The sequence below is a fragment of the Chinchilla lanigera genome, unplaced genomic scaffold (assembly GCF_000276665.1).
Source record: "Chinchilla lanigera isolate Chin_1 unplaced genomic scaffold, ChiLan1.0 scaffold00099, whole genome shotgun sequence".
In the NCBI taxonomy this organism is placed as follows: domain Eukaryota; kingdom Metazoa; phylum Chordata; class Mammalia; order Rodentia; family Chinchillidae; genus Chinchilla; species Chinchilla lanigera.
The window spans coordinates 7,019,488-7,030,609 of record NW_004955500.1 but is presented as its reverse complement, the minus strand read 5'-3'; the positions used below and the strand labels follow the sequence as shown (position 1 = coordinate 7,030,609).

Here is an 11,122-nt window from a genome sequence, read left to right as displayed (position 1 = left end):
CCTTTGATGTTTTCTCTAGATCCCCTAGCGAAAGAAAACGGAATGTGTTGGGCCGGGGATGAAGCTCAGTGGCACAGCGCCTGCCTGGCAAGCGCGAGGTCCTGAGTTCGATTCCCGCTACCGAAAGAAAGTAGGAAAGGGGGGTGTGGCGGAAGGAGCTTCCAGTCCCAGCAGACCGAAGAAGGCTACTGTCCAGAGTGAGGATGCGTTTAGATTGCCTCGGCCCTTCCTGGCAGTGAATGTTGTCCATCTGCCCCAGGGTCTCGCCCTCCTCGAGGCAGCAGGAGAGAGCCACGGGCCATACTCTTACAGGAGTGCTTAGCCTGGAGGCCAGGAGCGCCCTGAAAATGAACGCAAGAGTTAGTTTCTTCGAATTATTGTGGCCCCGAAACTGTTAACAAAAACACTGTCCAAGCCCGCTTTCGATGCCCGCGCCCGCTTCCTGAATCTCCGACTGGAAAGAGCTTTGCCCCGCCCCCACGAAGAAGTCTTTCAGGAATTTGAGATACGCGAGAGAGTGTGTGTGTGTTTATACACACACCAGAGAGTTATGGTTGGCATTTACATACACGTAGGTGTTGGGGATTGAACCCACAACCTGTAAATGCTAAGCATATGTTCTGCCACCGAGCTGTATCCTCAGATCTGTGTATATTTTAAATAGATACAGCCGGGCGTGGTGGCTCAGGCCCGTAATTCCAGTACTTGGGAGGTTGAGGCAGGAGGATCGCTGTGAGTTCGAGGCCGTCCTCAGCTACAAAGTGAGTTCAAGGACTGCCTAAAGTGCATAGTGAAACCCTGTCTCAAAAAGACAAATAAATAAATAAATACAAATGGCTACTGATTAGCAAAAAGAAATGAGTGCAATTTATAATATGTCATAGAATATATAGTTAACCCTATCACAAAAAGCAACATTTTTGTATGTTGTAAAATGACAAATAATTTTTAGATTTTCCCATAGTAGTCATCATATGCATGACATGCTTACCACTTACTGCAAGTTTTGAATTCATTAGAATTTAATGTAATACGCTTTAAATTAGTTCGGCAACTATTGAAGACCTAACCTGTGGAGGTACTGTGGAAAGAAAATCTTTACTATTAAGGAACTTGTATTTTAGTAAGAATATGGGTTCCTAAGCAGTTACAACTAAAGAGCTGCTACTACATATTATATTTTCTCTACAGTTTATTTTATATTATTTATTTTTTTTATGATTTTTTTGAGACAGTCTCTCTGTATAGTTCAGGATGGCCTCAAACCCATACGTATCCTCTTGCCTCAGCCTCCCAAGTGCGAACACTGTAGGTGTGAGCTACTATGCCCAGCTCTCTCTACAGTTTTTGGTATGTATTTTTTCACAGAAATGAACCATCTTACTGGTTATAACTTTAAATGTTCCCTAACTAGCATCTAGTATAGTCAAAATTTTTTATCATAGTTGAGTTCAAGTACATTGCATTACAGTATTTTGTTCTGTCATCCTGGAACTCAGCCATATTGTGCTTTAAACATATTTACCCAAATCTGTTTCTCAGCTGTCATGAATTGCCAGCTTTTAACATTCTAAATTCATTTTTAAACCAAGCACAGTGGCACACATCTGTAATCCCATCACTCACGAAGCAGAGACTGGAGGATTGCTATGAGTTCAAGGCCAGACTGAGCTACATAGCAAGACTCGGTCCCAAAAAACAAACCAAAAAATTTCATTTTAAATTTGCTTGTTTTCCTAAAACTGAAAGTGTTTGTTGGTGTGAACTTTGGTTTCTTCTTCTGATTTTAAGTAGATGACTCCATAACAGTTACACTTTTGCTTTCTCCTTATTTTAGAATATTACCTCAAATATTTCCTGTTTTTCTCTGAAAACATTTGAAAATCTTTTACAGATGCCTTATCATTAAGATAGGAATATTTTTTCCAACTTTTCCCTCTCATTTCACAGGTAACCATCACTTCCGTACCTTTTAGTCACTCAACCAACCAATATTTGCTAGTTACTTATATTTACACGAACAAAAAAGTAGAGAACAAAGATCTTCCCTTCCAGTTGATTATAGTTTAGATGAAGGAACATAATGTACATAACTGTACTGCAAGGCAAACATAATGAATAACAAATAACAAAAATTCAGAAGAGGAAAAGAGTGTTTTATGGTTATCTTCAGTCTTCAAAAAAGTCCCATTCCCTAGCTAGTCTTGTGAAGCACTCAGAGCTTCATGGACGTCTTGGTATCACACTTTGCAGAGAAATGTTCTGCTGTCCTAGAGCATTTGCATCCAGGTTTACTCAACCTCTAGAAACTCGTATGAACTCGTTTCTGATGATTACAGAAATGGAGTTAATCGCTGATCTCCGTGATGCCTGCTTTTAATATGGGGAAGGCCTCAGAGAATGCCTGGGCCTAAGGACAGATGTGCTCAGTGAGATGGTGTGTGCCTAACACTTCTTTGTTTCAGGCAGTTTGGAGCATGTGAATACACCCTGAGCCTTGATGAGCTCCAGTATGTGGTATATTATGCAGAGCATTCAGAGCAAATACTCTCTCTCAGAGCGCCTGATCCGAACAATCGCTGCCATCCGTTCCTTCCCTCATGATAACGTAGAGGACCTCATCAGAGGGGTGAGTGTGCTGTGTCCCTGAAGAGGGGAAATGGGAAAATCGCTGGGAAATCCTCACAGATACAGATTTGCACCTCCAACTGAGCCTAAGATCACAGTCTTAACAGTCTTCTTAAATACGTTAACTTGGCCACGAAAATATATTTTCCCCCACATTTTACTTTGCTTGCTTTCTCCCCTTCACTCTGTGTATCTGATAGTTTTCTTCATGACATATGTCTTCGTTCTTTGTGAAATCGCTCTCTGGATGCAGTGCGTATGGAAGCATCAGGCTCAAAGCTTTCCGTCCACGTCTCACTAAGGGTGGTAGAAGGCGGCAAAGCAGAGGTGTCTGTGAGAGCCTTGCGACCTTTTCTCCGTACCGGGGTGTGACAGCTGCGTGGAGAGGGCTCACTTTCCTTCTGTCTCACAACTGCCTGTGCTCTGATAGAGAACGCCCACCCTAGCAGGTGGTACTCGGAGACGAGGACAGCACTTTGGTATTTTGCCACCCCTGGCCAGTAGTTCTGTGACAGGACTAGTGTCCTGGAAGGTCTTTGATACCCTGTTCTGTTATTCCTGTCAAAGAGAACTTACAGAGATTTTTTTTCCACTAGAAAATGTAGCCATCTTTAGGGACTTTAGGGCTCTAGTTCACACTGCCGAGCTCTGTGGCCGCCTCAGAGTCCCGGGGCACAGCTTCAGGAGGAGGGCATACAGCGTGAGCTTGTTCTCGGCAAAAGTGGGGTCAGAAGATTGAGCAGTAGCAGCTTTGTCACGTTCTAATTCTAGCCCTGCTGCTGAGTCATTTGGTGACTTTGGTCTGACGGATATCTCCATCTCCTTCATATTAGGAATGCAAGCGCCTGATTTGGAATAGGGGGCAGAGACTAGTAGATGACCTTGGTGATGTTTATAAACACAAATAATGTTAAGATCTCCCTCCTGCTAGGGCCCGTCCGTCACTTGTTGAACGGCAGAAAGAGCATGCGTGCCAGTGCTGACATTCTGAGACTCATGACTTTTTCAGCACATGGTGGCCGCAGAAAGTAGATCACTGGTCCAGCTTTCCTGCCTGGTGATGAGGTTCTCATGGCTTTTACACGTAAGGTTATGTCCTCAGTGATGTACAGGTGACCGTCTTGGCAGGCTAATTTGTAGAGAAATTTAGCAACTCGGTCTACGGAACTGACGGCTCCTTTCCTTCCTCTTCCGTGTATTCCTCTGCTTTAGACAGTGGCATTACAATGTTATCTAATTAATAAAAATGGAAACCAGGAAACAGTAGTACGTTTTCAGCCTAGGCAGGGTTAGGACTCTTCCCTCAGATCTGAGTCTGTCTTGCTGGATGAGCCGAGCTGAGCGCACTGACGAAGTTTCCTCCTTGCTGTAGGGAGCAGATGTGAACTGCACCCATGGCACCCTGAAGCCCCTGCACTGTGCCTGTATGGTGTCAGATGCTGACTGTGTGGAGTTACTCTTGGAGAAAGGAGCCGAGGTAAGGTTCTCCACACTGTGACACTAACAACTCACGGAAATCTGAGCTTCATATTGTCGGAGAATTCCTCTTTGTACTTCCAATCTGACCTTCTAACCCATGTTAACACTGGCATAGCTTTGCCAGGTGTGCTGGCACATGCCTGTAGTCCCAGCACTCAGGAAGCTAAGTCAGGAGGATCACTGCAAGTCTGAGGCCAGCCTGGGCTTCACAGTAAGTTCAAGGGCAGACTGGACTACATAGCAAGACACTGTCTCAAAACAACAGTGCTGGGCGTGGTGGTGCACGCCTGGAATCCCAGCACTTGGGAGGCTGAGGCGGGAGGATCATTGCGAGTTCAAGGCCAGCCTGGGCTACAGTGAGCTCACAGCCAGCCTGAACTGCATCGTGAGACCCTGTCTCAAAAAGACAAAAAAAAAAAAAAAAAAAAAAAAAAACACAAAGAATGACATAGCTGATATTAAAGGGAAAGTGTAATGGTAAATCTCTAAAATAATCCTAAGGATTTCATTCTTTTTTTCTTTTGTTTATTCTGTCCGTGGCTCTAAGAAGGCTTTATGTGTCCCTTCTCTTGCCTCCCAGCTTACCTCCTGGGGCTGTTTCTCTTCCCATTCCATCCTCTCCTTGCGTGTTGATTGTCCAGGAGCTGTCAGTGCAGAAGGCCCTCAACTCGGATTAAATCTAAACCATTTGAAACCTACTGTCACACAGGTGCACTTGGGGAGAATTATCTTAAGGCAACCCCTTCTTCAGGATTGGGCTATTTATGCCCACTACTTATTTTGTTTTAATGTATCTTTTTGGCTTACCTTCATCTATTTTAAGATAAATACCAAAAATTAAATTTTAGAAGTAGACACAAAGCAGCCTAATCTAATGAATAATTAAGCAGCAGACTCTGCAGTCATATTTCATGGAATTCATAGTCCATTTCTGTCCCTTCCAGCTGTGTGACCTTGAACACATGCCTTTACCCTTCTTTGCCTCAGCTTTCCCATCTATCAGAAAAAGGACGATAATGATACCTTTTTCAGAGGTTATAAAGTATTTGGGACACAGTGTGCAGTAATTGCTCAGTGAATGTGTATTAAGTGAATAAACTAGCAGTTTGGAGTATTTGTGAGCAGCCTTGACGATGTATGTGTTAAGGCCCTAACTGACTCCAACCGTGAAGCCAGTGTACAGTCCCCACGCCGGGGCCAGTGAGCCGGGACCAGGCCCTGCCCCGCTCCTCTCCGCAGCCGTGCTGCTCTTTCCTTGTCACTGACCATCCCGTGATGTCGGTGCTGAGCGGCCCTGGAGCGATTCAAGTCCGTGACCCAAGTGAAAATGTGGGGGCAGTTGGGGGGGAGTTAGCCAAATATGTTTCATTTTTGCTGCATTGCGCCTTATGGGAGAAGGTACTATGCTGCTATAAACTTGGGGGTCTGAAATGGAAAGCTAGAGGGAACCCTGCCTTAGGCACGCTGGCCGCTTTTCCGTGTTGGAAGATCCGTGCTCCCCCGTCCACATGCCTTGTGCTGGGTTCTCTTGTCAACCCACAGCGCATCTTTGCAAAGGGTTGACTGAACATTTTAGGCCTGGGTAAAGGACGTAGCAGAAGTGCATGGGCAGAGCTGCGGCCTCGTTGTTTTCATTTTGGTTGCCCTTAGGAGCAGGATGCGAAGTCGGGAAAGATAAAGTAAAGCAGGAAGCTCTTTAACTATTCAAGCAGCTCCCTGCTGACTTTCAGAGCGGCTTCAAAGCCTTGGCTTGGTCTTTTCCTGCTTGACCGCTTACGCTGGTGGAGATTCTAGTGAAAAGGGAAGTGAGTGACACAGGACAGCACCCCGAGTCGCACAGACCCGCTGGCCAGGGCACATGGTGCTCGTGTTGCGGGGCAGAGCTTCTCCACCTGCCCTTAGCTCCTGTCATGTCTGTATCTTGATCAAGATTCCCTGGGAACTGCTTTCGGTCTGTCTTGCCCCGGAGCACGGCATAGCAAGCGTTCCTTGTTGCGCTCCTTTTTTCTTCCGGTAATTTTATCTACTGTTAATCAGGTTCCTCCGTTCTTCCAGGTGAACGCCCTGGATGGCTACAACCGCACAGCCCTCCACTATGCAGCAGAGAAAGACGAGGCTTGTGTGGAGGTGCTGCTGGAGTACGGCGCAAACCCCAACGCACTGGATGGCAACAGAGACACCCCGCTTCACTGGGCCGCCTTCAAGAACAATGCGGAGTGCGTGCGGGCTCTCCTCGAGAGCGGGGCCTCCGTCAATGCCCTGGATTACAACAACGATACGCCACTCAGCTGGGCTGCCATGAAGGGAAATCTGGAGAGCGTCAGCGTGCTCCTCGACTATGGCGCCGAGGTCAGAGTCATCAACCTAAAAGGCCAAACGCCCATCTCCCGCCTGGTGGCTCTGCTAGTCAGGGGACTCGGAACCGAGAAAGAGGACTCCTGCTTTGAGCTTCTCCACAGGGCCGTCGGACACTTTGAATTAAGGAAAAATGGCACCATGCCACGAGAGGTGGCCAAAGACCAGCAGCTGTGCGAAAAACTGACGGTGCTGTGCTCAGCCCCAGGGACTCTCAAGACTCTGGCCCGCTATGCCGTGCGCCGTAGCCTGGGGCTCCAGTACCTGCCAGACGCGGTGAAGGGCCTTCCGCTGCCAGCCTCTTTGAAGGAGTATCTGTTACTTATGGAGTAGCCCGGAGAGACACTTGCAGCAGCACCTCGGCCGTTCTGGGTGAGGTTTGCCCCGCAGCACCTGTTTGCATGGACGGTAGAAGAGCGTTGGCTCCAGTAGTGTGGTTCGTAACCTTCAAGGCGCTATGTCACAGTGGTAACCTTCACTACCTCCCCTCCCATACCAAGCACCCAGACCAAAAACCCCTCACTGCTGTGCTCTGTATTGCTTACGTGGCTTTTTTTTAATGTTGCGCTCTGCAAAAGAAGAGGTCTCCCCTCCACCACCCCTTTAGGGAAAGAGTCAAGAGTGCAACTGAATTCTCTAGGCAAATGAGATGTGTCTAAAGAACGTGTGTGGGTTTCCTGGGTGGTGGGGGGCATGATTTCACACTTCCAGGGAACCCTTTCTAAGCTTTTTAATCGTCGTGTGAGGAGGAAAATCACAGTTCCAGCTAACAATAAGTGTGTCCCAAGGATGAAGTTACTCCAGCTCGTGTTGGTGTTCAGATTCAAAACTGGGCCTTCAGAAAGGGCTGGGGTTGTTCAGCAGTGCTGTTTCACAGGGGTGTCCTGCTGCGGGTGCTAAGCAGTCCTGAGAACCGAAAGTCCTGAGCCGCTCTAAAATGGTTTTTTGGTTTTTTGTTCTGGAAAGCCGGTTTGCAGACATGTCTGCCCCTCAGTCAGTCAAGGGAGGAGAGGCTGGGCTGCCTTTTGCCGTGGGTCTTCCTCCTTCCCTGTGGAAAACTCCCTCTGCTGGGAGATTGGAGCTGTTCTTTCCACGCTCTTGGAAACTTGGATTTTGCATCGAAGGCGCTGTGGGGGCGGGGGCGGGGGGCTGGGAAGGGAATGGGCAAAGAACATGAAAGCGTCTCGAGGTGGCCCACCACCATCTGCGGTAGTGAGTAATACGCAACAGCACTCTTCACTTTCCTAACCTAGATCACGTTGTTACTGATCTGAGATGACCTATATGCAAATTTGAACTTTTTTTAAAAAGCTGTTTGGGAACTACGAACAAAATGAATGGGATCTGCTGCTAATTGAAAACTGTGTCTGCTTTTGTCTTTTGCCCAGTAAAAAAAAAAAAAAAGAAATTCTAAAAAGAAGTTTGGCAGTTTCTGCTGTTCCTGCTTTTCTCCATTCTCCCCTCCTGCTGTTTATAAAAAGTTCTTTATTCCCTGGCCTTTGAGCATATCTTTTCATTTCAGTTTCTCTGCCATCCGCAACAGTGATTCTCGGCACGGCCAGCATGACAGAAAAGCTTGGACAGAGTATTTGAAAAACCTCCTCTTCTTTGACACCTCCTGCCACCCCCAAACGTGGAGTTATTGCTCTTGTTTTCAACCCCAGCTGCACATAAGGCCACCAGTGAAGTTTTTTAAAAACACTTGCCACGATTTCACCACATACCGATTGTTTAGAATTTCCTGGGTGGGACTGGATTATTAAGTGTCTTCAGATGTTTCTCGTGTGTAGCCAGAAATGAGATCCGCTGCTTTAGGCAGAGATGTTCCAGCTTCAGTATTAAAGCCACCTAGGGAAATATTTTCTGTTTGGTTTTTTTTGTTTTTCTTCCGGTATCAGGAATCGAACTCACAACCTTGCGCTTGCCAGACAGGCACTGTGCCGCTGAGCTAAATCCCCAGCCCCTAGGGAAATATTTTAAATACTGTACTAAGATGTGGGCTTCACCCCCAGACATTCATAGAATTGGTCCAAAGTAGGCCTGAGCATCAGTATTTTAAAAGGTAACCCAGATGACTCTACTTTTAGTCTGGGTTTGTGAAGCACTGCTGTAGATGCAGGTTCATTTCTCATTGTAGACACTGGTTGTAGCCCGAAAGGGAGAATATTTTGTCCATTGGGAAAAGATTTTACCTTTTTCCTGTTACTTCATAATCACGCATTGATGGCTAATAAATGGTGTGCTTCAACCCCACTTAAAAGTCTCACCTTTCTCATTTGCTCTGGGGAATGGTGTGTACTTAACTGGGTTTTGTTTCTAAGTGGTCTTCACTATTTTTTCCCTTCAGATCATATTATGATCCTAAATCTTTTTTACCATTTATGCAGTGACATTTTTCTTCTGTGATTTGCTTTCACCTAGCTATTCATTCCCTCATCAGTTTCTCAAGGAAACTGCTCTAGATTTAAAGACAGGAAAGAGAATCTATAAATTAATGGCAGTTAGCACTTAAATGCTTGAAGTCCGGTATGGTGGTACACACACCTACAATCCCAGTACTCTGGGAGGCTGAGGCAATGAGGATCTTAAATTTGAGCCCATCTTGGACAATTTAGTGACTTTGCAAGCCCTGTCTCCGAAGTTTTAAGAAGGGCTGAGAGAGCGAGCTGTGTAAAAGCCCTGGGCTCAATCCTCCGCACCATAAATAAGTAAAATGCCTGAGCTGTCCCTTTATCCTCAGCCTTTATGGTTTTTTGGACTTGAGGAAGCATGGTAGGGATGGGCTTTGAAATCAGAACTGTGTGATTCCCAATTTTATTAGACTATGAGAGCTGGGAGACTTCACCTCATCACCCTAAGCCCGTGTGCTTGTCTCTGAAGTGTCACCACGCCCCATAAACTATTTTTAGGATTCAATGATAACATGTAAAATGCCTAACAAAGCACTTGATGTTTACTGTGAATTTCTCTTTCCCCATGAAGAACTGTAAAGAGAATTCGGCTGCTTTAGTTTCAGACCCTAGCAACAAGCCTCCGACTACTAAGAATTGCTTTAGTGGTTTAACACCTTCAATGTTTTTCCTGCTTCATCAGGCAAGAGAGGAAATTTGGGAGGAACGTGCATGCCTGTACTGACAGCCAGTCTGGTTACTGGAACCCTGGCATTAGGACAGGGCAGCCTCCTGTCAGCCTAGGGTACGGTCTGTAGCTCCAATCCTGAAGACCAACTCCTTCCATGGGCACCTCAGTATGAGGAGGAGGAGGCTGCCGGTATGGACCAGCAGACCGAGTACTGCTGAGTCCGATGAGATCTTTCCAGCCAGCACACTAAGCCAGGTCCCAGTTGCTTATATTTTCCAGTATTTCAAAACGTACACGTTTCCTATGAAGGTTCTGCCAGAGACCGGAGAGTCTGGCTTTCTCCTAGGAAGGAGTATAGGGGGAAAGTTGAGAAGAAAAAACTCGTGGCAGCGGGGTGTTAAAAGAGCAGCAATGGTGGGGTGGCTGGAAAAACACAACCCTGGGCAATGGGTGTAGGAGAACAGGGGCCACATTATCCTTCGGGGAGAGAGGAGGGTCCTCTTGGCTGCAGGGGTGCAGGAAGGGCTGGGGAGGGACGGGGGCGAGGGCTGGTATCCCGTGTCCTGAGACACTCTGTGTACAGCCAGGAGATACTACAGAGAAACAGTCCAAGGAGTTCTGCGCGGGGAGGTGTGGTACCAAGGGCAACAGGGTTACGTTCTACTTGAGAAGATAACAGCAGAACCAAAAGCACAGTGACCAGTTGGCCTTTATTAGTATAGTTACAGTTTGTCCTTGTGGTGAAAGTAGTAGAGGAACTGAGACTCTCTGTTATCACAAAGAAATAAATAAAGCTTATTTTTAGGAAAATTCTGAGCAGCTGACATCTACCTAGCAGTAGCAGAGAGGAACACAGCCCGTGTAACAGATGAAGCTGGGGAGGAAGTGATGGTAACTATCTAGGAGACTCCATTCCCCGCCCCTTCCCCCAGCTCCTGGCCAGAACTGATCATGGTGGCAGGATCAAAGGAAACCTAATGAAAAAAGAGCTAAAACGCTAAGAAAATGTGCACTTAGATCTAGCAGGGTGAGCTGGCCGTGATCAACCTGTTCCCCTCACTCCGAGGAGGTCTAGACGGTAGCTTCCCCAGACCTCTTCCGACTGATGTGCTCCAGGTGGGCGTGTTCCGAAGTGTCCAGGTCGATTTCGTACTTGGCTAGGATTTTGAGGATGGGCCTCAGCTTCAGCCACCACTGTTCCTTGGGAATTCGGTGCCTACGAAGAAATGAGGCAGATGAGCACCCCCTTCAACCTCTACCAAAGACTCCTGGGAAGAAACTGGGCAGAGGACGCTGGATTTAGGTCGTGGTCCTCAGACCTGAAGTGGGCGGGTGGACAGGTGTCAGTCCTGAAAGCAAAGCAGTGAAGACAGAAGAGAACAGAGCTTCAACTACGAGGGAGAGGGCCGTCCTAGACAGCAGACAGAAGCACTCACTCGAAATCTGTCTGCTCCTTCAGCTCAGCCACCGGCTGGAAGACCAGGGCCCGCTTCCGCATCCCCAGGACACAGCCTGAGTCTGGGGTATTGGCAAAGATCCGCCCTGCAATAAAGGACGGTCAGTCAGCTTCTGTCCTGGG

The 11,122-nt window shown here is 47.1% G+C and overlaps 2 protein-coding genes across 12 annotated transcripts in view; one reads left to right on the top strand and one right to left on the bottom strand.

Moving 5' to 3' along the window:
- The window catches only part of Asb8 (ankyrin repeat and SOCS box containing 8), a 29,565-nt gene extending 20,850 nt beyond the window's left edge, over positions 1-8,715 (top strand). For 7 of the 9 annotated variants that reach the window (XM_013505689.1, XM_013505691.1, XM_005406639.2 and 4 more), the window contains 3 exons: positions 2,466-2,629; positions 4,001-4,105; positions 6,163-8,715. In XM_013505689.1, the coding sequence (XP_013361143.1) occupies positions 2,501-2,629; positions 4,001-4,105; positions 6,163-6,795 (867 nt within the window). In that variant the 5' untranslated portion in view covers positions 2,466-2,500 and the 3' untranslated portion in view covers positions 6,796-8,715. The remainder of the gene's footprint in view (positions 1-2,465; positions 2,630-4,000; positions 4,106-6,162) is intronic. The other 2 variants (XM_013505694.1, XM_013505692.1) reach the window with 2 other exon arrangements.
- A 1,519-nt stretch (positions 8,716-10,234) lies between these two features.
- Positions 10,235-11,122, bottom strand: part of Pfkm (phosphofructokinase, muscle) — a 41,207-nt gene continuing 40,319 nt past the window's right edge. For all 3 annotated transcript variants that reach the window (XM_005406631.2, XM_005406633.2, XM_005406634.2), the window contains 2 exons: positions 10,980-11,085; positions 10,235-10,759 (listed from right to left, as the gene is read on the bottom strand). In XM_005406631.2, coding sequence (XP_005406688.1) covers positions 10,615-10,759; positions 10,980-11,085 — 251 coding nt within the window. In that variant the 3' untranslated portion in view covers positions 10,235-10,614. The remainder of the gene's footprint in view (positions 10,760-10,979; positions 11,086-11,122) is intronic.